At 38.8% G+C, this 26995-nt stretch overlaps 1 protein-coding gene across 5 annotated transcripts in view; it reads right to left on the minus strand.

The window, feature by feature from the left end:
* Nucleotides 1-3696: 3696 nt before the first annotated feature.
* Nucleotides 3697-26995, minus strand: part of MTCL1 (microtubule crosslinking factor 1) — a 91593-nt gene continuing 68294 nt past the window's right edge. The window contains exons 7-15 of one of the 5 annotated variants that reach the window (XM_033154907.1): nt 26161-26283; nt 24513-24743; nt 23003-23185; nt 20822-20989; nt 19004-19252; nt 16478-16768; nt 15227-15258; nt 13117-14671; nt 3697-4885 (exon numbers count right to left, since the gene is read on the minus strand). In XM_033154907.1, the coding sequence (XP_033010798.1) occupies nt 4706-4885; nt 13117-14671; nt 15227-15258; nt 16478-16768; nt 19004-19252; nt 20822-20989; nt 23003-23185; nt 24513-24743; nt 26161-26283 (3012 nt within the window). In that variant the 3' untranslated portion in view covers nt 3697-4705. Of the gene's footprint in view, nt 4886-9606; nt 9659-13116; nt 14672-15226; nt 15259-16477; nt 16769-19003; nt 19253-20821; nt 20990-23002; nt 23186-24512; nt 24744-26160; nt 26284-26995 lie in introns of those variants that run through there. The other 4 variants (XM_033154911.1, XM_033154908.1, XM_033154909.1 and 1 more) reach the window with 4 other exon arrangements.

The raw sequence follows: 26995 nt of genomic DNA on the forward strand, positions 1-26995 counted from the left end.
AATTTCCCGTTTTTAATGGAAGCAGCTCCTCCCCTGCTGGCCAGGGACTGGGTGGGAAGACCTTGCCTACTTGGAGAGAAAAGCCTCAGCCCTCAAAGCATGTGGGAGCCGTTTCCTGTGCTTACAGGGGGGTGTATTCCTCCCCCTGCATCTGCCCCTATCCGTTGCCGCCGAGCCCCTCAGCCGGCCAAGGGTTAGCTGGCGGGCGGAGCCTGGCTGCCTTTGAGCAGCTGCTGCTTCCTGTCCTGTTTTGATGGGATCAGACAAGAAGACAATGGGGTTCCATTGCACGGAGCACATGGCTGCCCTCCTCTTTGCTCCGCTCCAAGCCCGCTTGGAGTTTACATTGCTGCTCCGCCCACTTTTGCTTCTGGCTCCGCCCACCACTGACATGTGACTGTCCCCAGGATAGGTGAGACTGCTGATCCCTTATTTTCAAATCCAAAACTTGACAGCTATGCTATAATCAGGCAACCTTGCTTCTCATCCAGAAAAAGTAAACAAATGAAACAAAAACAAAAAAGACAAGAAACTGACATATGAAGAGGGTGGCGTGACAATAACCATACACCAAACGTAACTGGCTGAAAATAGTCTCAAGTACCAAGTATAATGAGTTTGAACAAAGGTACCAAGTGTGATAATAAACCTTTGTTCAAACTCATTATACTTGGTATTTGTGTTAAAAGCTCCTGACGGTCTTTGTCTGTATCTTATCCGCGAATGGTATGTATATACATTAATCTCCTTTTATTGGTTGCTTATACGTATATAAGTTATAATATTGATTTATTATATTGTCTTATAATATGCAGTATACCCTTTGCTGATGAAGCCAACTTGGCGAAACAAGGACTTTAATCTGGATAACCTTGTCTACTGTTGGGAGTGGTGAGACTGCTCTCTATCGCCAGACTCCTTAGCGTTTCATACACCTGTCGAGATAATGACATCCCTACACATTTGATTGGCATGACCACAGCAACCATCTCCATATGCAGCACTGTCGATCTTTGGGACCTTCATCTGAATCATATGATCTACACAGGACTTGCTGAACTCTTGTGTTATGGATTTCTAGTAGAATGAGTATCCTCCTGCATGTTTTGCAGATTCATTTTGTTTTATTCTAGATTATATTACTGCTGTGAGTAAATATACGCAGGTTACGATAAAAATGATGCAATATTGATACTATTTTCAGCCAGTTACATTTGGTATATGGTTATTATGCGTGATACATAACTTTGGGGTTTTTGGGGGGTGTTTGATGAGGGTGGAGTGACAACATAACAGAAACTCTATACTACTATGAATAAATTAAAATGAAAAATAACATTATTTACACAGTCGTTCCAGAACTGTAAAAACTAGGCCCACCTCTCAATGAATTTGTTTTCTTGATTATAATGTATTGCATTCCTTTCACAGGTAAGCTTTATCATTGATAGTTTGGCAAGATTTTCTTAACCATCCAGTTATGGTAGGATGTTTATTTCTCCATTTTTGTGCAATACACTTGTCTCACTGTTGTTAGCAGTGTAGTAACCAGGCATAAATCAGTATTAATGACTTCTGAATGAAGTATCAAAAGGAGAGTTATTTAGGGTTTGTTGGGAGATCATAGCCTATACAAGAGATTTCCAGTTGGAGCAGCAGCCCAAAATGATTATCTGCAAAACTTCAGTTGTATGTGAAAATGCTCAATCTTCATACACATCACACACAGCCACAACAACCCAACATCTAACTAGTATCTAAATCAGGTTTGTAAAGAGAAAATAAAAATAAAAATAAAACTTAACTGGAGGTGAGAAATGATGTAACAAAAATGCAAAGGGGAGTATCATGCTGAAAACCTACACCAGCCTGTTTATTTATTTCTGTCTAAGCTTCTGCTCAGTCCTTCAGTTTGTAATTCACCGGCACAGTTGCACAGAGTGGACATCAAGCTTTCATAAAGCTGAGACAGAAGTTACCTTAAATCTTTTGCAGAATATATCAATGTTGCAGAACGTATCAATCATATTAACAAAGAAAATATATTTGTTAAAACAGAAAAATAACACTGTCACAATTAAAATGTGAAATCCCACATGCTTTTAAAGATCTTGAGCGACATATTTGATACTGTTGTGCTCAAGGATTTGACCGCAGGGAACATAATGTTACATTAATGTGGGTTTCAGATCTTTTGAAGCGCTTTCCTTATGCATTTGGCTCCCTCTCTACTTTTCTTTTCTGGCTCCTTGGGTTCAGTCGGCCTCTTGTATCAGTCATTGCTGCAGTTATGTAAGCAGTTTACTTGACAAACCATGGCAAGCTGCTTATCCTGACACACCTTACTATTTCAGGATGGCTAAGGACTAATCCGATGGCTTGGCTGTGTGCACTGATTTCAGAGAGCAAACATCGCTTCTGGGAGCCATTAACTAGTTATGTGTGCTTAGTTATGTGTGACTCTCTCTCTCTTTAGGAAGATTGATTATGAATATTCAAAAAAGCCCTAGGCTGCAGTCTTTATAATCTGTTTTCCCATTTGTATCTTTCTGTATAGGAAAAAGAAAGCCTATGTTTCTGGGGTATCAGCTTCATATTTTCTTAACCTGAGGAAATAAAGAAATGAAATTACATTTCCTGGCCAATGCATTGGAGTTAATTGGAGAGGAGTGATTACACCACTGCAACTAGTTCCTTCTCTTTAATCTGATTGACTATTTATTTATTTAACAAAATGTATACACTTCAGTTGTATCAAAACCTCCAGCAGATAACAATATCTATCAAAAGGACAGCACTATCCAAGGTGCTTATTTCATAATTCTCATCTGAGGCAGAATTATCAAATTACTACTTATCAAACCATTTGAGACATTTCTGGCTATAAGATTAACAAAGTTTTCCAGTACACATTGAGATACTACTGTATTGCTGATTGGGAACATAATGTACAGCATTATCCCTTGAGCTCAAAAAATTAAAAGAAAAGTTGATATCACAATCAAAGAATTATATGTGTACCTATTCACAAAAAAGACAACAGACTCTGTAAGTTAGGGCACCTCTCTAAGCTTCTGCACCAACTTAGCACTAAAGATGTTCTACAGTCTTATTGTGTTTTCTTGCAATGTAGCCTCTATACACCACATTTTCCCTTTCTCTTTCAGCCCCTATCGTCTTCCTCTTTACGTTTAAGCCCCACTGTCCCTGACAATTAAAAAATGTGGAATATTTGACCAGGGTGCCAAGATGCACTGAAGGGCAAATGCTCAGGCAGCCCCTTTTAAGTGCTCAGAAGTTCTGATGTGGCCTCTGGGAATGCAATAGGAGGCACAGTTGAAAAATGGCTCAATATCACACAGCACTAGTCATCCTTGCATTGCCCTAACTGCCCATAAATGCTTTCAGAGCAAAGATACTTGTAAGAAAAGCAAACGTCTGGCAATTCTTACCTGGTATGATACAGGAAACATAAAAAAGAAACTGCCACCCTATATTTTTTCTTTCTTTTGCAAACAGCAAAGGACACTCCCAACATAGTTCTTCATACTCTACAATTTCAGCTTTTTTGGGGGGGGTGTACATGTATATTTGTTCACATTCAAATTCTTCTATATTGTTAAGGATGTTTGCTAGCATTCATGTAATAGATGGGAAACAGGTTTAGGAATATCAAGCTTCAAACAAACTCCAGCATTTTGTAAATACTGAGGAATTTATTTCCACACCACATGGTCTCAAACAGACTCTTAAAACAAGGCCAGTTACAATTTAGTATGCCCAGAGTTCTCAGTGCTTTCCCTCAAACAAGGGAAGTTTTCAATAAACACTGTACATAGTCAGTTGAACTGTTTGAACAATTATTTAAAAATCTTTTTTTGTACAATCAATGCAAGAATACCAACATTAAAAGTACAGTACAGATAAATTCACAACAATATAACAGGGAAAGAAATTGAGACACGGATGTGACAGTGAAAGTACAGTAGCAGTGTGTACATGCACTAAAGTGCTAGGAACCTAATGACATGCAAATCTTTTGTGTGTGTATGTATCGTACAGCTCACTTCATTAAGACTGTCTGAGGCTCCCCCCGCCCTTTTCTAAACAGTTCATTCCATATTCCCTGCATTCCCCTCTAGTTTATTTAAGACAACTCTAGTCAACTAGTTCAATGGCTTTTTCACTACTTAAAAGTTACCGCTTCAGACATGCTAAAGCACCTCTATGAATTTTCTTTTTCAAACTGATAACCAACATAATTAACTTAAAATTCTAATTTTAAACAAAAAGAAACAGCACAAAACCCAAACCTTAATGGTGCAAATATAACAGAAGGCAGTCAGTAGTCAGAGAGCGGGAAAGAGAGCGCACATTCAGTTTCCCTTGAAACATAATTCATGTTTTATTTAAAACCTTATCTTTATCTGCATATCTTTTAGATCCTTTTAGATAATATACTGTGTGTAGAAAAGATGGAGGCAAAAATAGTTTTCTGAGCTATGAAAAAAATAAGTTATTACAGGCACGTTAACTGTTTCATTCTAGAAACGTCTGTTTCTCAGGTACACAAAGCAGCTGCATTCTAGAACATTCTTTAACCTCTGCAACTTGAGCTCTCCTCACTGACAGAGACTGGCCATGGTAATGGTGCTACTATGCAAAAGACAGTGAATTATTCTGTGATAATTCATGCAGGCTTGCATCACTGGTTTGGGTTCTCCAACGGCAGTTCCATGCTTCCATATTCCTCCCCAGTTAACTGAGATAGTGAGGCAGTAGGGGAATGTGAGGCCCATCGGGAAGGTGGGCGTCGATTCGCTGGTCTCTCTGGTCGGGAGAAGCAGGATTCTAAGGATGGAGCAAGTGCGGAACAAGGTAGTTCCTTTTTTGTGAAAAAATGGAGAGGAACAAAATTACCAATTTATATATCACACAATGAAAGAAAGCTAAATCCAAAATCTAAGCATATGTAATTTGGCAAGGAAACCAAAGCAGCAAAAAACACATTTTTGTAGACAGCTCTTAAATTCTTGACTTTTGCCTGTAACCAAAGAAGCAAAATATGAAAGGAAGAGGCAAGCAGTTTAAGTGAACTGATGTCTCTGACCAACATTCACTTACTAGGATTTTGGAAGAAAGTAACTGAGATGGCAACTAGAGGAGGCCCCAACAGAGTCCTGCCAGTTTCCTATAATACAAGGCGGGGGGGGGGGAATTTCCAACCCAACACATTTTTAATACCAGTTTTATCCCAGTGAGGTTTACTTCTGATATTGGAGTCACCTCAAAGGTTATTTAACAACAACAAAGTATACCCAGGAAGAAGACTGGTTGAATAGGGGAGAATTCTAACACCTCATCTTGTCTACTCATGCTGCTATTCAAATTCTACTGTCACATGCAGTCTGGCTCAAAATGTTCACATTCAGGAGAAGTATACTGTTTAAATATGTTCATAATTATAAACACTGGCTGTAGGCATAACTAAAATACTTGATGCGAGGCAGTTCCATCGTGTGAAGTGCCCCCAAGTATCTTTAATATGTTTTCAATGAAGCTGGATGTTGCATTTGCTAGTGAGAGGACAATTGGTCAGGTTTGTTCAGGTAATATTCTCTATAAAATTACGATATACTGTAACCATCAACTGAAGAACACTCTGAATAGAAAGTGTGATTTCATCTCAGTGTACTTGGATTTAAAAATAATTTGGACCAAAGAGCAATGGTAGGCAATTGCTAAGCAATATTACTGACTTAAAACTGACCTAAAAAGGTAAAGGTAAAGGACCCCTGACAGTTAAGTCCAGTCGCGAATGACTCTGGGGTTGCAGCACTTGTCTCGCTTTACTGGCCAAGGGAGCTGGCATTTGTCCGCAGACAGTTTTTCTGGGTAATGTGGCCAGCATGACTAAGCTGCTTCTGGCGAAACCAGAGCAGCACACGAAAACTGACCTAAATTGACCTTTATTACTGAACTGAAAGTAGTAAAACAGACAAGCAGCTCCAGCTAAAACCAGTCACTGATATCTATTTAAAGGTATCATTAGGTCCAGTCGCAGACGATTCAGGAGTTGCAGTGCTCATCTCGCTCTATAGGCTGAGGAAGCCGGCATTTGTCCGCAGACAGCTTCCGGGTCATGTGGCTAGCATGACTAAGCCCCTTCTGGCGAACCAGAGCAGCGCACGGAAACGCCATTTACCTTTCCGCTGGAGGGGTACCTATTTATCTACTTGTACTTGACGTGCTTTCGAACTGCTAGGTGGGCAGGAGCTGGGACCGAACAACGGGTGCTCACCCCATTGTGGGGATTCGAACCCCTGACCTTCTGATTGGCAAGCCCTAGGCTGTGTGGTTTAGACCACAGCGCCACCCGCATCCCTGATATCTATTTACTTGAAGTAAAAAAATGAAAATCATCCCCCAACCTCTGGCTCAACAGTTCTTAATTGGAGCACCCCTCCCCCTTTTGTAATTGCACAAAGAGACTTTCCAAGTGGAAGGAAAGAGTGCCACTTTTAGAAATCAGTCACATGAGGTACTAACTCAGGTTGCTTCAAGGCCTTGTCAGCCTTGGCCACAACCCAAATCAATCTGCAACCCAGGACTACTGAAGGGGAAAAGTTAAAGACCGGAAAAGTAAACTTAATGCAAGGCCTGATTGCATCTGGAGTACACAGCCTTTAACTGTGATGTTTCACACTGACAGTTTATTTATATTTTAGGACTGATGATGACAACTAATAATTACAGACTTTCCTATAGAATGGAGAATTTTGCGTACAATTTGTACAGAGGTGTAAACTTGCCAAAGCACATAATCAGGTTTCCACTGTGTACCTTTAAGAATCTAAAAGCAAAAAGTGCTAAGATTATCAACACATAGAAGAAAAAGGTCCACAATGAGGGTGTAAATCACTAAACAGGTGAGAGAGCGAAATGTAAGCTATACAAAAATCCAAATCAAAATGTACCCTGGCAGTATACAAAGCTGGAAGTTATATACCACATAGTAAGAGTTATGGAATAAGTTACTGAATAAGAGCCAAAGACACATGTTAAATGGAGTGAGAGATTTACCACAACATGCTATAAAAATGGAACAAAGTCAGCAAAAGACAGGAGGATGCTGAGCCTGGTAACATGATATAAAGCAGACATTGACAGTTAAGTATTTTGCTCCACAATCCCTAACCATGTAACTCAGAAGTAAGTCCCACAGAATTCAGGGGGACTTATTCTCAGGTAATTGTGCACAGGAGAGTTGGGCAGAAGAGACAGAAACAGACTGAAACAGGATGCACAAAACACAATGTCATGGAATGAAGAGAGGTTGCACTCGTGTTATTGTCTTCAAGCTACCCTTGAAAAAGCCCTTTCCCTATGGAGAGAAAAGGACCACAACACTTAATGGGGGAGAGTGCCTGGAAACTGAGTAAAGAGATGGTGTACACTGGATACATATTCTGTATGTATCAGGTCTCTCGCAAGTGCCGAATCTCTTTAGCTCCAGCGCTAGAGACAAAATGCTACCCTTCAAGATCCCATTAAATTGAGAATTCCTAGCATTTTAAATCAGGAATAGAGCTTTTGTATTGGAAAGCGATCAAGAAACATCCAATAATAAGGTGAAGAATACATTCATGTCCATTGGAAAGAAATTATAAGTCTCCATCTTGTTAAAATATGGTATACTAAAACCATGCCCAGCGTCTACCATAAGAAAGGATGGATTGAGACTATGTTTTTCTATGTGTAATTATATGCGCAGCTCAGTTGAATTTTGGCTACCCTGGCTTATTCTTGCTAAATACATGGCCACATTTATTAATTTATTTCAATGATGTTACTCATATTTCAGACAACTTTCTATCACAGCTTTAAGAGAAAGGCAGAATTAGGCCCACATTTATTTCTGCACTCCAGTATGTAGTACATACCATTTATAGCTGCTTTCAGTGAATAAAGGACTGGCAGGTTTTGTTTTGCCATACATGGTTATGTTTAAGTCTGCTGCTTAGAGTGTCTGTAATATGAGATAGGATAAATAAGATGCTTCAGTGCAACCAGTTTACTAGTAATGGACAGCACTGGCCTGGTTCACACATAATCCTAAACACAAATATGTCTCGGTGTGAACAAGCAAATGGGCAGACTCTCAGAGTGCGGATCACAATTGCTTGGCTCCTCTCTAGTTGTTTTGTTGCTGTGCAAAGCTAATCTGTGGTTTGAATAAAACCAGACTTTTTGTTGTTGTTTGGTCAAAGCAATGTAATTTACGCAAGCAACAACATTTCAACATTTGTCCCGTTTCCTTTTACTTCTTTCACAACACATTTCATCCCATAGGGGAAGCCCACCTTTCTCCCACAGTTGCTATGCATTTGGCAGGCATAATAGCAAGTGGCTTGAACTGACCCAGTAATCTATCTTGCTCTTCCTATATGCTTTATTATTTTGAACTGTTGCATGCTTATTTAGGTCGCAATGCTAAATGTCTTTACTAGGATAAAACTCCCACTGAAGTTAATGAGATGATGAACTCAGTGAGATATAAAAATGCATAGGATTGTGCTGATACTCAATTTGTGTCTCTTTTTTCTTTTTTAAAGCAGGACCCATTTTAAAACAGATGAAAAGCTTTGAGGGGGAAAACTCATGCCATCATCACTTTCAGCCAATCAGTGCTGTGCACAGCCAACTTTTGCAGCAAACACAGAGAATGGTTTTTCATGTGCTTGTGCCTGCAGAAGAGTTTGCATATCTTCAACATGTAATGGATGTGCACCCCCAGGAGCCCTGTCTCTCAAACTATGTATGTTCAAATACATCTGTAGGACAGACTCGTTCAGTGAGGCAACCATCTCACCTTGCGAAGCTTTCTTCCCATTTCCTTTCCATCTGAGAGAAAAGGAATGACTCACCATGCAATGAAAACTTTTGCAATGACAACGCTATCATGCTGCAATGGCAAATTCCATATTTATGAAAGTCTAAATGCAACATTAGTCTCAAAACTAGGTATGTAGAGATTCTTTCCATTTTACTTCCAGCCTTCTGTGGGGCTTTTACTGACCTTGTCCTGTGGATTGGTATTCAGTTGCCACAACACAAGCAATGAAGCATATTGCTGCATCTAAAGCATAACCCTAACAAGGCAGCTGGCTTTGCCCTATTTATTTGGAAACTGAAGAATTATATTAACAGGTGCAATAAATGATGGGGAACAACAGAACAAGTAAAAAATATCTTCAAAACTGCACTGTGGCCATTGTGGGCAGAATCCTATAGCTAGCAAAGCTGCATTAAAACTAATTTGGTTCAACTTAGTTCCATGAAATGGACCTGGTTTAAGAGGAAACATGCTGGTTTGAGTGTGTTCATGACAATGACTAATGAATAATATTTGGTGGAAAATGTTTTTGAAGACAGAGCTATATGACTCAAAAGCTTCATTCTCTATTTGGAATCCACTGTCAGCTCATGCCAGTGACAGGGAATGCTGCTGTTTCTTCGGTTTACACTTCTACACCAAGTAAAAGTTGTTGTTGTTGTTTTAAGTAAAGAATTTTGGAAACAAAGGTAGAAAGGACTTACAGCAGTGAGGCAGGCAGGGTTAGGGTCCCCAGGGGGCAGTTAGTAAGACAGTTTGGTTCTGGACATAGACAGACAGAGGGGAAAAAAGAGAGGAAGTAGGTTGGAAAGAATATTTAAACCAGAGAAATGTAGTCACCATTGAAGAGCTCTCCATATTTCACTGCTAACATTTATTATGCCACAGCCATAATTGGAGAGGCTATGTGAAAGATGCAGTAAACTGATAACATCACACTGAGAAAGCAAATGGGAGACACCCCCAATTTTTAGCATTGTCTTACATGAGGGTATGGCATTAAAGGCTGTATCTGATTGGTAAGAATGTATTCCACTTGTTCCAAATGTATTCCAAAGTCCGAATAAGTTTAGAAAGCTTCTGTCTATTTTTTTTAAGGCAAGGAATGGGTTCATATAGCAAGAATCGGAAAGACTGGGTGATAAATCACATCTAGTGGATATGAATTTGCTGTTTTGTCTTTGCCTTTAAGGAAGGGGAGAAAAAGCAGAAGCAAAAAAAAAAAAAAAAAAAAGCATTCTGATGCCATCTGTTCTAGTGCTGGAACCGGTATCAACAGAGAGGGCAGTCTGCAGCAAGGGCTACGTAATTAGGAACAGAATATGAAGCATGACACAGCACAGCAGCTACAGTAGCTCTTTTGCCAAATAATGTGGCCTGCTGGACTTTCTTCAGGAGCTCTTCTCTTTCCCAGCTTCTTGAATAACAGAACTATGGCGGATGTATGCAAAGTTCTTGGCGGCTCAAGGAAAAACCAGACATTCTGTTTTTTTGTGTGACCTGAAGGAGTTTCTTGTATATAAATGCCAGCCATGACTTACTAATCAGATAGACGTTTGGCAGAGGTAGGGTCAGGGCAAGTGTGGAGGGCATTTTGAAAATTGCATTTTGAAGATAGAAAACTTATCATATTGCCCTGGGACAGAGCAATATATATATATATATATATATATATATATATATATATATGTGTGTGTGTGTGTGTGTGTGGAAAAAAATCACCAGTGTGTATTTAACATGTGTATACATAATACACATATGCATGTGTATGCACACAAATATTCTACATTTTAGCAAGTATCACAGAAAGTATCCTAAACGGAAAATTTGAAGAAAACAATTGTAAGAAGCACAAAAGAAATAGCAATAAGCTTCTAACTGGCATTCCATGCAGGTATTCAAAAATCAGTGATGCATTATTCCTGCAGAGCAGAAATAAATTATTCTTTCAGTATGAGCAGATTGGCTAATTTGGAATAGATACGTAAGGCACTCCCACTGCCAGAATCAAGAAAGGAGCAATACTGACAGGATGCTTTACTTCACATGGCATGCCATTTTAAGTTCAGCCCAGCCACCAAACGAGCAAAAATGCATTTGGTAATCTGAATAGAAGCCATTAGCAAGTAACTTCCTAAATTGACTTGCTCTAAGTGATTATTCCATAAGCTTTTCATTGTGTTATCACATTTTAAACAGCCATCCTTTGGACTTGAGCCTTTCAAAGTTCACCATCCCACATATTTGTGGAGAATTACTCAGGGTGCTTCTAGAAAAGCATTTGCTGTGAGAGTGGTTCTCTTCCTGCATACAACATTTTTGCAGTGTCCCCACAATGTCACTGCCATAAAAATGCCAGCTTGTATCCTCACTCCCCAAATTAATTTGGATTTACCCTTTTTGAGGAAAATCCAGTAAGTTTTAAAAAATAATAATTGTTTACAACACATTTACAATATTAAGACCTGTCTGGAAGCACCGTCAATGATACTTGTATATTTTTGTGGAACTATGGAAGTGAGTTAAAACAACATCTAAGCAACTGAAGTCAGTTCCTGTGAAGTAATTGCCATTGTGAAAATATCCGCTTAAAGATGATATAACAAGAGTAGTAACATACCACACAACTGACAAAAAATCCCCCCCCCCTGTATGTGATATTTGGTTATAAAAGTAGCCGAAGAACATGTTTGCCTTTATGTAACACTTCTTAATTATTACTTTATGTTAAGAGATTATAAAATGTGTATATTTACGGTTAACTTCAGTTACTAGTTTTGAAAATTGTAGAGCAATTCTATACATGCCTACTTAGAGTTCAGTGGAGCTTACTCCCAAGTAAGTAGGTACAGCATTGCAGTCTTAATGCCACAACTGGTTCAGTGAACCAATTCCAAATGGTCATTATAATGAAGATCCATTTAAATAGCATATTCACACATTTTTTTAAAATATATATATATAAAATATTTGGAATGCAAATGCAAATACTGCACTTATTCAAGAATAACAAGAGTTACCATGACATGCCCCTAAGTGAATTCATTGCTGAGCTGGAATTTAAACCTAGACCCACGATATCTTCTATCCCTAAGACCATACTTGATCAGCAATAAACCTTTCCTAATCATCTTTATACATAATTTTCACACAGGAGAAAAACCGTACAACCTTAGGTGAAAATCACATGTCTATTGTGCTACTCTGCTTTCAAATACCGGTACATGTAATCCAAGGCGCAACCCTCACATAGTTTTCAAATATGATGGCACAGGTGAACTATCCAGAAAAATATTAACATCTGGAGCAGCTCAAAGAGCAGTACAGCAATGTTGCAGGATACTTATGAAGATTATAGAATACCTAGGGGTTCAAAGATGTAGTAGGAAGATATTTGCTGGGATGCATTATGGACAGTGTATCCTTCCGTAAATCTTCTAAGACCAAAGAAAGAGGCCCTGTTGAAAGTTTCCTCCATCCAAAAAGTAAATTTGTGGGCAAATTTGTTCTAGCAGATAATGCTGTAGTCAGTAGCTCCCAAAGCTGTGTCTGGAATTCATTGCTAGCTGACCTCCAGAGTGCTACCACCTTCCAGACTTTCAGAAAGGATCTGAAAACCTATTTGTCTCAGGAGGCTTTGGATCACAAAACTGGCTAGTTTTGAAGGAATTGTGCATGGATACTCGAGTGTGGCAAATAGTGCCTTTTGTGTATATGAAATCTCCATTTCCTAAAACAAACTTGCTATGTTCTACTGCATTCAGCAGAACTTACTTTTGATAAATAAACTTGCATAAGATTGTACTGACATACATTAAAAATTGCCATGGTGTTACTGTATGAAATACCAGTTAATTAATATTTTAAATTATACTGCGTATGAAAGAAAACTGCTATGTTATCTTTCAAATATATTACAATGAAACACCCCTCAATATGATCATCTTATGGCTTGATCCATCATCATGGTGCATTCATTTAAAGACCCATTGCTACTTATATCTCTATTATATACAAATGCCACGTCCCCTCCCCAGATGTGTGTGAAGCGTAGAAAAGTATTGCATTAAAGTTCTTCCAAAATGCAGTCTCAAAGAAGCATACATTATACAGTCAATTCCCTTTTGCTTAAAAATGTTTGCACATTTAACTTTTAATCAACATTCACAATAACATTCGTCATCTAAAAAGGTTTACTATACAAGGATAAAACTCATTACCTCAATGGACCCTGGTTCAACTTTGTTTATTTCTCCTGTGCTGTTCTCATTGCTAAGACTGGGAGGGCTGTATGAAGCTAGCCTTTTCTCCTCCTTTAAGGCATGCTCCATAAGTTTCTTGTTGAGAATTCTGGCAGCATTTTCTGTAAGGGTATATCCTGGAGGAGCTGATAAGTCCTGCCTGATGCTTGTCGTTTCAGCTCCTTCATCCTTTTGTAGCTCTGTGCCAAAACGGAGGGGACTGGGTGACCTACCACGGATACTTGTGCACATGTCTTGCATAGGATCCAGTTCTGACCTGGGTTCTGCTGACCTTGATCGGCTGCTGGACCTGGAGCATTTTTGGAGGCTGTCATGAACCACAGGGGTATGGTCAATGATATTGAATAAACTGGAGAGGCCATCATTGATAGTAGTATGAACTGGACTCTCCCTTGTGGTGGTTGATCTGGCCCAAGCAGATTCACTGAACCCTTTCTGAGGTGTGCTTGGTAATGTCCTGTTATTTGGCTGATCTGATTTGGAAAAGGCTTTCTTCTGTAATTTTGGGGAGCCATATTTGGGAGAACAACATGTGCGTTCAAATTTGGCCTGGACCTTTTCAATAGCAGGTGCCACCTGCCTGCTCCTTAAGCTTCTTGATGGTGATGAGACAGGTGTAGTACCCCCCTTTGGTGTCAGACACCTGTGTGGACTGCTTGTGATACTACGCAAAGTTTCTGTTTGTAAGCCCACACTGATAGTTTGAGTGGTCTGTGTGCCCGTAGTTCTCAACCCATTAGTCTGACAAGCTGTGTCTTTGAACTGAAGCTCTGCCGAATTTGTACGTATTGCATTTCTGACAGAATAAGCTACCTCTTTCATGTCATCACTCATGTTTTTGGACATCTCCAGGCTGTGCAAGGAGGACGCAAAACCCAAAGTAGTGCAAATAGGACGTTCAATAGGATGAATACCACTTTCCAGGAAATCATTGTGGTGTTTGGAGAGGTCAGAAGACCATCGCCCAAACACTTCTGAAGAAGCACCTTTTGTCTCGCCCCCATTTCCCTTAACTTTGGTCATAGGGAACAAAAAGTCTGGTTCTGGCTGGCTTTTCCCTTCATTGCTAGCTACCACTGAGGTTTCAAACCTGCGAACAACTGGCGGACTATGAAAGACCTTAACTCCCATTTTTTCTGAAACAACATGACTCCTCAGTGCTTGTTTCTGGCAGTGCTCAGGGCTGGTCATGGTATTAGTTGTCATAGTAACACTGGTGGTGAGGTACCATGAAGGTGGTTGGAATGGATCTGGAACTGAATTATTAACTGCCTTCCCAATCTCTGTCCTCTCTGCCCAAGTATCTCCAGGTCTTTCTACAGCTCCACCATTTTTTCTGGTGGTGTTGTAATCCCAAGCTTTGTTGAATTCCTCAATGTATTTCAGATCATCAGGAGATAGAGGAGGTGTAATCTCCTCCTTGCTGCTGGAAGAAGGCAGAGTTTTTTCAGGAAGAAAAGGAGAAATGTCCATCAAACGCTTGAACTCTGACATAGAGGAGACAGACATTGCCCTGAAGAAGGAAGCACATAGCATCAAATTAACAAAATTGACAGGAAGCCTGTATTGAATTTGTTGTATCATTTAGGGTAGTGGTAACCATACCTGTATAGTGTAAACATTCTTATTTAAAGCAACTTTAACAAAGTGAAGTTAACCATCTAGTTTAAGTAACCATACACATAAGCATCACCATCTGCCAATATCACTATTTTAAAGAAAATGTAATCTACTTTGTTTTCACTTTATATCTGAATCTCTGTGCTGTTTTGTCCTACACTTAACCACAGCTATTGATGGGTAAACTGAGGAAGAAACTAAATGGCATGCAATATATTAACGAAGGAATTCAAAAAATAAGAAGTCATCACTAAGGGGGGGGGAATCACATGTGTGACACCTCTCCATAATATTATGTTACGGAATAGTGGGGAGTTTTATTTACAGTAAAATTCTATAATTGAACCTCTGGTATCTAGTTTTAAGATCTTGAAACCAATTTAGGGTAAGTGTGTTAATATAATTCATGTAATTCATTTTGTGCTATGTTTCACCCCACTTTACTCACCTTTGAAGATTTCCCTTGTGCATTTCTTCTTCCTGAAAGTAAAAATAACTGTTAATTTTGAGCTTGCATATATGCCTATATTGGGCGCCTGTGGGCTGTATTTGCATTAACTTTATTCAATATATCAAATTCTTGAAAACCCTTTGAAGAGCATATCTGACTTCCCCCATGCTTCCAATATTGGATAATTAAGAAGGATTTTTTTCTTTATATGCATCTGTGTAAAGTATTCCCAGTTGAATTGACTAGTATAAACAAATAACCCTCACATTGCTAAGACCAGACACACAGATTAATTATCTCTCAATAGAGCACAATTTTTTTTAGTTCTAATGATTATAAAGGCAACTAGTACATATCTCATATTATATTTGCATGTCTGAAGCTGCTTTTCTTTGATATTAGTGACCTTGCAGTTCCGAGATCAGATAAAATCTACTTTTTGACATTATTTCATTATAAATTTACTAGATATCGATAATTAGCATCAACTGAAACTCATTATACCGTTGCTGTTAAATGTGTGGGCAGACCATTATGTTAATCATATGGGGAATACCATAACGATTCCTCACAACATGCAGTATAGGAACAACCTCCCCATAGTCATAATTTTTATGCTTAGCTTTAAAAAACTTCTATTTTATGGAAAGAGCTTGTTCTACAATTTAAAAAGATAACTGTTTAGAGCCCTATTAAAAAGACGCAAATGATAAACAGTGCCAAAAAAATGGAAGTGCTCCATAACCAAATCTAATTTTAATAGCCTAGATCAGGGAACACAGTCCCCCACCAAACTTCTCTTTATCCATGGTAGGGATGTGAGATTGTGGCATCTATATCACAATATATGTAGGCCTGGCCCTAGACATTCTGGCACCTGAGGTGGACCCCAAAACGGTGCCAGGGAAGAAGCGGGTGAGGGAAGATATACATCAGAAACAAGGCGGGTGGGTGTGGGGAGAAAGATCAACATCAGCATCTGCTGCCCCAGTAGATCCTGCTGCCTGAGGTAGTCACCTCAACTTGCCTCATGGGTGCGTTGGCCCTGGCTATATGCATCATAATGTTTGAATAGAGCCACTGCAAGAAAGATCCAATGTGCATCTGGCTAAATCATGTAGTCAACTCCCAGAATGAACTGATTCACCAAAAGGCCCTATATAAACAGCAGTGGAAAGCATCCTTTGACAAAATAGCAGGGATATAGGATTACAGCGGAGCCAACAATACAAAGAGCAATGGACACACCTCATTTGCACAAGTTAAGAACCTTTCTCGTTCCAGTTTCTGAGGCTGCCGTTCATCAGAATCATCCGGAGAATCAAGGGACAGTGTTTCCAGAAAGAGGTTTTCTGTGGCAGTGCACCTGTCACTTTCCTTCAGTTTCGACAGTGATCGATCTTCAAATTGCATGGTGTCTGAATCAGAGTAGGATCTTGACTCCATTGGGTGAGGCACTTGATTTGAAAATGAATGAAGGCTAGTTTCTTTTGAGTCACAAAGAATGTTGTCTCCTCTTTGTGGATTTACTTTCTGAAGCTGAGAAAGAAATTAATCATACATGAACATCAACTGAATACAGAGTAGCTTTCACAGTAGTTGTCTGCTTATTTCATCTTATACCACTTTAGATATAGATATAGATACAGTATAGATATAGATATAGACATAGCCATAGATGAAACTAACTTAAATATCGTATTGATGTTTTTTTAAAGGTAGAAAGATTGTTTCCATAAAATCGTTTCAACTCAGATGCTTCAGGAAAAGGCAGTTCCTAGTTTGTGTTTCTGATGGTAAGAGCATGCTTACATGGAAACTTCTTGTTCAATGCCTTAGGCTTCAATCCTAAATACATTTAATAGGACAAAACGGGATTTACTTTCATGTAAACATGCACAGGATTGCCCTGTTAGGCTGCATTCAAATGGCAGTATCCTCTAGCTGCTTTAGTGCTATACTTAGGAGGGGAATGAAATATCAGAAAAAGTTCCAACTTGTCTGTACCATCTGTTCTCACCCTAATATTTTTATTTGGACTAACACAGATCAGTGCAACAACTAGTGCAGTGCCTGTGTGGATTATAGGTGTCAGGCATAATTATTTAACTCATGCTGGGAAGAGTAGAAAGCTGTTAGGGACACAGGCACCACACTAAGTGGGATTTTAGCATCTTTCCACCTGTTAGACCCTGCTATCAGCACTTAAAATTGTGAACTTCCCCTGTCTGCCATGCATGGGGTGAATCTGTGGTCAACACAGACATAGGAAGACTTGCAGGGATGGCATATGCTGAATCACATTTGAAGTCTACCACTAGTCTCCAATATATGCACATGTTCAAGGATTTGGCAATGAACTGTTTGTGTGTACATAAATATACTGGAACAGCAAAAGGTTCCTCTTCATAATTAAACAGCAAAAAAAGAGCTGTGAAATAATTAATCTGAAAACCTAAAAGCGTGCAGTCACCATCAGTACAAAATTAGGCTTGATGTTTTGTCTCAAGAGATAACACTGTAGCAGTGAACTTGAAAGAGAATATTTGGGAGCCTTGAGAAATGTAGGTCAGCATGCTTCTATTTCCACAATTATCCCAAATGATCTATTTCATGCTTCATAAATCTGGGGATGTTTTGCTTTCCTACATTATGGTTAAAGTAAACAGAAAGAAAAAATGGTCAGTGATTATGGTGAATACATATTGATTATGCCACAATCCCCTATTTCTGTTTTTAAATGCTTCAGATTTGCCTTCTTGTTTTACGTATATATCACTGTGATGTCTCCAAACACACAGTGCCATGCAAAATACCAGAGATAAGTTAATTGCTTCCACAGAAAGTACCATCTGGCTAACTGCTAAGAAGCTATATTGATCCAAAGATGTACAAATTTATGGAAGTTCCCTAGGTTAAAGAGGAGTGCTGCTGCCTAGGAATTAACATTATGAAAATGAATTTAAATGCAAGAATGTTGTTCTGTTTATAAATTGTTTGGTTTGTAAATAGTCATTTCCTCTTCCTCAGTGAACTGAAAGTTTGCTTTATTGAAGCCTGGGAGATACAATGTACAGGGTTTTTTTCCCCAGTTGGTAGCCTGTCATGAAACAACTAGGCTGATACAGTTACTAAAGAGGTGACTATCTGTCTTGTGAGGTTTTCTGTTATAATAGCTGACTGTAGAATTCAGCTTTTATATGATTCAATAGTATCCAAAAGATCAACCTGAGGTAGGATATTTCATTTGGACTATAACTAAGGTTCAATGAGATGTAGAATTTTCAGAGACAGCCTTGTGATTGGTTAGAGGGTTATGGCTCACACATCACAACTACTCACACTAGGAAATCATTCTTGTGAGAGGAAACCACAGGATTAAAAATGAGAAGTAGAATACAATGTGTAGATCTTGATTTTTTAAGAAGGGAAAGGAATATAATTTTGTGGTCTGAGAACAAGAAAGCTTTACACTGTAAAGGTCAGAGTGACTCTGCCTTTGTGGGAGAAATGAAATGACAGGAAATAGCCTTTAACCTTTAACTAATTTCCTATACACTAGTGAGGCTTCTAAAATTAGTTTTGGAAGCATTCTTCTTTAGGTCCCTTGGGCTTCTGTAATTATCTGTTATGAGAAACAATGGAACAAAGAGCGTTCACCCTGTTTGTGCAGTTTTTTTTGTTTTTTATATAAAGAAAGCCGTATAGCTCCTTTTTAATTTTTGCAATATAGTTGTGCAGACACATTCCATCATGACCTGACATCTGAATTACCTGCTCTAGCCTTCTCAGCAGTTCCTTCTTTTGCCTCTCCCACTCCTGCCGGTCCTTGCTGAGCTGCTCCAGAAGCTCTACCTTTTCTTTATTCCAGTTCTTCTCACTGTGCTGGATTTGCCACTGCAAGTCCATAACTAATCGGTGACTGTCAGCCAGGAGCTTCTTGTGCTCCTCCCTCTCTCTCTTAAAAGCTGCTTTTGCTTCAAGACCAGTCTCACTCTGTGCTTTTTCGCTCTTCCCTTCCAGCTATAAATGAAACAAAGGTTGTTAGTGTCAACATCACTTTTGATGGCAGATGTAAAGGCTGGGCTTTGCTACCCAGTTGACAAGGGGATTCTTACACACATGCCTTAAAATTCTGAAGCACAGCTTTGCTCTAACAGAGGCAACTATAGCATAATAGTCATACAAGGACTCCATACTTGCCTAATTGCTAGATTAAGGCTGCAAATCCAATTAGACATGTCACCGAAATTTGTAATTCTTTGGCTCTGAATACAAACCTCAGCAACTCATTATATTTGTCTTCAATCTAAGGCAAGTATTACAATCCACAGCTTTTCTTGCAGTTCAAGCTATTATCTGAGCTGGAGGATAGCTGTATTATGAATCAGAGTAAGCCTGTGAAGGGGGTGAGGGTGTTCTCCTATTTCTGTATCCAATGCCCTGTTCCTTGCAAAGATGCCATATTGAAATCACAGAATGATATGCAGATCTTCCCAGCCCTATAAATACATCCTGGGAGTTTCCTTGTTCATTATCAATAATTAGGATTACATTCAGCTAAAATATCTTCCAATTGAACCAATACTATGACTCTGGAGCAGTTTCAAAAAAGTGATCTTTCTGTATCTATGCAACAAAGCTGTGAAGTAGTCATCTCTGTCTGGTGTACTAGGCATGTGTCATGAATAGCTTGATGGAGATCTTACACAGTCTCCCTATTCTTGGTGTCTATGGTGAAGACCTTGTGCAGGGAAAGAATGAAGAATCCCCATTCACTGGCAATCACCAGTTGCAGACACAACTACATTTCTACCTAAGCTGCAAGATTACTATTCACACACACACACACACACACACACACACACACACACTTCATTTATCATTCATTACATCCAGGAGCTTTCTGACTTTTATCCTCACTGAAATTAGGTAATGCTACCAAACAATTTTTTTTAGGGCTCTTGTCATTTTTGCTCTCACCACCTATGTCTGATGTAAAATAATAGCATCAAATAATACATTTGTTATAGCTTAGAAAAAGCCTGCCACAAACCATCTGCTCTAATTTGCAATACTTTACTTACTAAATGTAATAAAACACAATTAATAAATTACTCAAACATAAAATTATTACATTAAATTAAAAATCAAAACCACTTACAGCAGGGAGACACAAAACCACAATTTCTAGGACTTAATAAGATTCTAGGACTTAATAAGATTAAATAAAAGCAAAATGTTAATACTGTCTGCTCCCATTAAATAGCTATTCCAAACAGCATCACATCAGGGAAACCATCTAGAAAATGAGGCACTAGTTATTTGAGTAAGTGCACCTGAATCCATCCTACTATTTGATTAAACAATAGCTGGTGGTTCACTCAAAGTTGTTGTTTCAGGCATATTTGCAGCTACGTTATTTGTGTTAGACAGCTGGTCCATCTAGCTCAGTAGTCTAAACCCACTGGCAGCAGGTCTCCAGGATTTGAAAATTTGGCCTTTCCCTGCCCTACCTGGAAATACCAAATATTGGACCTAGGGCAGATCCTGTGCTGCTGAACTACTGCCCTTCCCCAATGGGAACTGTACCTGCTCCAGCTGACACTTCAGTTTAGTCCATTCCACTTCCCAAGCAGCTTTGTCAGTGGCATACTGCTGCTGGAGGCCATGACGTTCTCGTTCATCATCCCGGAGCTCAGATCGGAAGTCATCCAACAGTATTTTTAGGGCATGTAGAAGCCTGCGGTTTTCTCGTGCCTGCAGAAGCAAAAGCTATTTGTAATTTTAAAACATTAAACCCATTACTGTCTTTTCAAACATCCAGTTACAGGTGGGTAGCCGTGTTGGTCTGCCATAGTCAAAACAAAATCGAAAATTCTTTCTAGTAGCACCTTAGAGACCAACTGAGTTTGTTCCTGGTATGAGCTTTCGTGTGCATGCACACTTCTTCAGATACATCATTCCAGATGGAAACCAGGATCAATCATCAGCTCTGGATAAATCCTCAGCTGAAGCAGGGTGCACTGGAGGGACTGTAGGCTTGTCTGAGGTAAAGCAGGACAAAACTCTCTGAAGGTCGAATTAGTAGGCTTTTCCATGCAGGAGTCAGCAAAGTTGCACAGGTAGTTGCAAATGGTGCTTAGTCACAAAAGTTTCAGAAATGTTTATATGAAGTGTGTATGAGTGAATGAATGAGAGATGCATGTGTGTCTGTGGTCCGTATATGTGCAGTGTGTGTGTGTAAAATCAATACTGTGATCTCCACTATCAGGACCTGCAGGATGTAGCTGACTTGAGGTTGGCTGGGGCAGGGAGGAACAGCAATGACTCTACCGCCTCTAATTTTGTATTATGCCACCACCACTGCCCGCCACGGCAGTCATGTTGTTTTATGGCAAGTCTCCATGACAGTCATTTTGTGACTGAGGCCCACGGCACTCTCTCAAAATTCTGTGTTTTAATAGTCGCTGGATTACTACTGTCAGGACATCCTTTTTAAAGACAGAGGTTCTAGAGACAATGCAGTGCATTCTGGATAAATAAAGCAACAGCCGCCAATTTTACTAAAAATGATGTTACACCTAAAGCAGTCTGAGGATGGGGAATGGTAAGTACTAGTTAGGATGCCTGAGAAGGCCTTTTTCATTACAGCCACAAAATTGCAGACCATCTCCCACAAGAAATCCTCCAGTTCTGGAAGTATGATCTGTTTAAATCAGGCTTTTTATTTTTAACTTTTTTCCAAATTAGCTCTTGGTTGCTAAATATATCAGTGCTGTAACTGTTGCTTGTCACTGCTGTCTAAAATAGTTATTTGATTGTCATTATTGTTTGTTTTGATTTGAGTGATTTATTGAATTTTATTAGTGTCATTGTATTGATCGTATTTTTTTTACTGCCTTTGGAATATCTTATTAAACAGTGAGTTACTTCCCTTCTAAAGACATAATTCTGACTTGTATATTCATCCTGAAATAGAGCCTTTTCAAAGACTTCATATCAAAGAGCATTGGATAAACTGCCAATGATTTTTAAAGGCTCTGCATTGCACCCCAAGTCACTGCTGCTATTTTGGAAACCACACTGCTGATTTAATATATCTATTGGTATTTCCTGAGGCCTAAATGCTGCATATGAATCTAGGTCAGGCTCAAAATAGGTAAACCTCTCAATCCACTTGGGGTGGGGGAGAAGATAGTAACATTAAGTAGCTTGTTTTAATAGCACCCATTGCAGTAAAAGGGTTTTCTTGCACCATATCTATCTTTCATTACATAAATTAAAGCATATATGTCTTCTTTAATTATTTATATGAAATAAAAAGCCCCACACACAAATGGTTAGATGGTACATTGCTATGATGCTTAGGTGGTGAGCCTGTAGATATTGCAAACCATCAGACAAATATATATGTTTCTGGGCAATAAGCCATGATAGGAAATGGAATATTTCATTTAAAGTATCAGTCAGAAAGGAGCAGCAACCATATCATTCCTTTTTCTCCTGATTAATATAAACATAATAAGTGAAACACATTAACATCACTATGTAATTGGGATCACTGGCATGCTGTGATTAAATGAGTTTTACATATTGCAGAACATGAGGGATTATAACCAACCAAGTTCTACTCAGAGTAAACCCACTGAAATTAATGAACCTAAGTGAGCAGTGTCCATTAACCTGAGTGGGTCTACACAGAGTATGATTCATGTTGAATACAATCCAAGGAAAGTAATTATCAGACACAGTAAGCACCTGCCTTGGTACCTGCTTTTGATGCTGCAACAATTCTGCAGTCTGCAGTGGTGGTCCATGGTCCATTATCTCCACAGTGGAATGTTGGGAGTAGTCTGCCAATCCAAACACTTCCTCCTCTTCCTCTTCGTCCTGTTCATCATGCTTTTGTTCAGACTGAAAGCTGAATTCTGGCAGGGACTCAAGGTGTTCCAACTAAAATAGCAAGTGAATAAAATCAAAGATAACATTGCTGTCTGAATGTTTGGATCCAGAAGTTCCAACAAGCATGTGTTACACTGCATGTGCAGGGTTTCCTCATTCCCTTCCATGACTTTATTGCATAAGGAATTCTTCATTCCTTAGAAGATAAATTGGGATGGGAAGAAGGCTTTGTGCACACACAGCTTTGGTTCAAGCTGTAAATGTGCAATGGCAAATGTATATTTAAGATTCAAGGAAGAGGATCATTACCTATTTTAAACATGCAATTTGTTTAATTTTAATAATATTAAACAGTGTCTAAAATCTGGAAGAGATTTTGCTTTGGCATGGTAATACTAAGTACAGACTAATTCCATTATGGCCAATATGCATACAATAGGCATTATAAATCACCATTATTAGTGATATGGCCACTACATTAGTGATGGAAATTTTATAGCATATATGGAAGCTTAAAAAATGTAAAATTCCACAGCTCAAATCCTTGTCTCGTTCAAAAGGTAACATATTCTTCTCACTTTTGATAATGTAGATATCTAGTTTAGTACAAAGCCAACAAATGTGAACAAACACAGCAGTCATGATAAACATGTTAGCTACATGCGAGACTGAATGATTTGGATTCAAAGGGTTTGGTAGAGTAGTCTCAAAGAGCGATATGCTTTTCTCTTCCTTCCTATTTTCTATAATGCATTATTTAGGAGCTGCAAAAGAAAACAGTTCACTCATGATAGAGCCAAATATTTTGAGGATGGAAAACAGAATGAATGACAACCACTTCTACTCCCTCACAAAATGTTGCTTTAGCGCTCTTCTGTTAGTTTTCAAACAAAGCATATTTTCATTATTCAGAGCACATTTTACCTAAAATGCACAATATTGCTATGACCCCCAAACTGATCTGAAACTATTAATCGACTGATTATTGTAAATCTTTTCAGTTCAGTGCCAGCTTCTTGGGACCCTGGGTGTTGGGTGAGGGAGAACGGCCTAAAAGGCTATTGATTTGCTTCATAGATTTGTGTCAGACAGGATTGATGTAGAGATAAGTAACAGGTAATTGAGAATAGCTGTACAGCTAGGCCTACACTACAAATCTCTTTCAAAAAATACCAGAGACAGGTAGCTTCAGATTCCACTTCAGCATTTTTTCTGCTCTATAATCAGTGTGACACTGATTCCAATACTACAGTTCAGGATGCTCTGACACCTGAACTTGAAGCAAGGTTATCTCTTAAAATCTATTTTGTTCCTAGCAGAACTATCCACATCACTTTTCCTTGTAGTTTCACTCCATTAAATGACACGGGACAGTTACCTTAAGAACATCCTCTCCTTGTTCCTCCAATTTCTTGCCTTGTCGCCACTGTTTCAGCAACCCTTTCAGTTTGGCATAGAGGAGAAAGGTGTTCTGCTTGAAATGCCTGAGTTCTTGATGCATCAGGTTTTTCTCCTGACTCCAGGTCTTCTCTTCCAATTTGTTCTGCAAAGTTAAGCTTTGCACCTCCAAGTCTTTCCTCCGTAGGCTCTGCAGATGGTCCTCTTCCAGCTTTGAACAGAACAACCATGCACAACATCAACAGGATATCGCCCTTGAGGGTTCATTCTTGTGTGTGTTTTTTTAAAATCTGGGCAAGGTTGCTCATTCTAATTATCATCAGCTAACTGTGTTTGGCAATGGATCTGATTTTTGAGGAACCTGAAGAACACAGGCTGTAGCCTTAATTTAATTAACCGTATGTGAATAATCTACTGAGGAAATACACAGCTCATTTACTTTAACAATCTGCATCAGACTTGTGCAGCATAAACATTTTTATGCTCTATGTTCTCTTCATTGCATCCTTTCAATATGCTCACCATATGACCCTGACCCTGCTACTGCTGTATGTGAATTGCTTTTGCTAAATTTATTTTTGACCAGTCATTATAAAACACCCGGAGCTTCAGTAATTATAGCCCACTCCTCTCCCTTTCTCCTTTCTGAAATATTACTTTCTCTGCCTTAAGGAGAGAGAGCTACTTGCCTTTAGACCAATGCTGCTAAAACAATAAGGGAATCATCACTGGAAGCAGAAGAAATCCTATTGGTGGAGAATATGGCTACTGTTGTATGCTATCAGCATATATCCAAATAACCCAGGCTATTTAATCAGCAAATAAAGAAATAAAACAGTCCACAATCTCAGAGTTGCCATAGTTTTAGAATACTTATGCTTCAGTGAGAAATAACACTTGCCACCCAGTCACGTCTACTACTTTCACATCTGTTTTATCTCTGCCAAATATTACCAATGAAGCAATTAAAAGAAAGGAAAGAAAACTACTTTGTGGTAAGTTTCTGTTTGAATGTTTGAAAAAAAAGTTATATAAGTCCTATCCTGACTTTTGATCCTGAAGGATTTACTTTTAACAAATATTGGTTGACATAATCATGCACATTTTAGTTGGCTGTAAGCAAGGGGCAAAAATGTAACAGAGGTCAAATCTCCATGTCAATTGATTTAGACCCAATAACAAACTACCTGTAAATAAATTTAATGCACAAAAACTGTTCTAGAACATACCCTACAAAAAAATACTGTTTTCAGAGGCCATTCCTTTCATTAGATTCCTGAGCTATGTGAGTTTTACAACATTTTCAAGAGGTAGAATTGGGCTACAGAGAGTAGCAAACTGCAGAGCCTTACAGCATACAATATCTCTGGATCTAGAAAGATCCTTGTAACTTTGAGATTTATCATCTTGGCAATATGACTGAAAGCCAGAATTATAGTTCCTGTTAACACCAATTAATTTTCTCTTAATTGTATTTCCACAAGTTTGCCAATCCACAACAAAACTATCTATGAAACAGTACTGAAACACATTTAAGCAACTTCTAAATTCTTACCACAAACTAAGGAGTTTCTGATAGTCAGAAAAACAGACAAAGGTCTCTTCCAACAACTGCATTATGCATTTACCTGAATTATCTTTTCTGTAAACGTTTCTTGCTCCTCTTGGCGAAGTTTCACCTCTTGCTCAAGTTGAGCCTGAAGCTCCTGAATCGATATATTCTGTACAGGTAAAACATGGCAGTTCCTGAGCTGATCAGCAGGACAAAGGAGTAAGGTTCTAACAGGTGTGACAGAACTACAGGACAGACATCACTGAGACACACAACTACACAGTGAAAAGGCACTTCAAATATGCATTGTGTTCATATTCAGTGAGATCTAATTCCAAATGAATGAAAAATCTGCACACAGATTCCATTGCTGGGTCAGGAACTGCACATGTAGACCTGTGCCCTGTGTCCATATTAGGATACACATTAAGACAGAGGGCTTTCAGGCCTTTTCTCATTTGCACTGTTGATAACAACATGCACATCTCAGACTGTGTACATGTTGTGAAAAACTCTATCTGAATCAGAGACTAGGTATCTACTAGTCTGTGTGTCACTTGAAGGTTATGGAGGTCATCAAAAAGTTATTTATGTTCTTAGGGGCTCTATTCTATTTGATAGTAAAATGTCCAATGTGATAAAAAACAAGATGATCCCTACATCTAGTTTTTAATTTGCAGAATTTCAAATAGCCAAATTTGAATTTGCAGAACTTCAAATAGCCAAATTTCTTTGTGTCATCAATCACAGGCCAACATCACGTTCCAGCAACAAAGGTAAAAGTATAATTAAATGTAAAATGTTAAATCAAGTATATTTTTAAAGTAAGGATCCTGGCAGCCTTGGGCAAAATCTGTTCTCAGCCTGGATCCTTGGCTGCTTCAGATGTGTCAATAATTGGGCAGGAGGAG

This window comes from Lacerta agilis, chromosome 7, assembly GCF_009819535.1.
Source record: "Lacerta agilis isolate rLacAgi1 chromosome 7, rLacAgi1.pri, whole genome shotgun sequence".
Classification (NCBI taxonomy): domain Eukaryota; kingdom Metazoa; phylum Chordata; class Lepidosauria; order Squamata; family Lacertidae; genus Lacerta; species Lacerta agilis.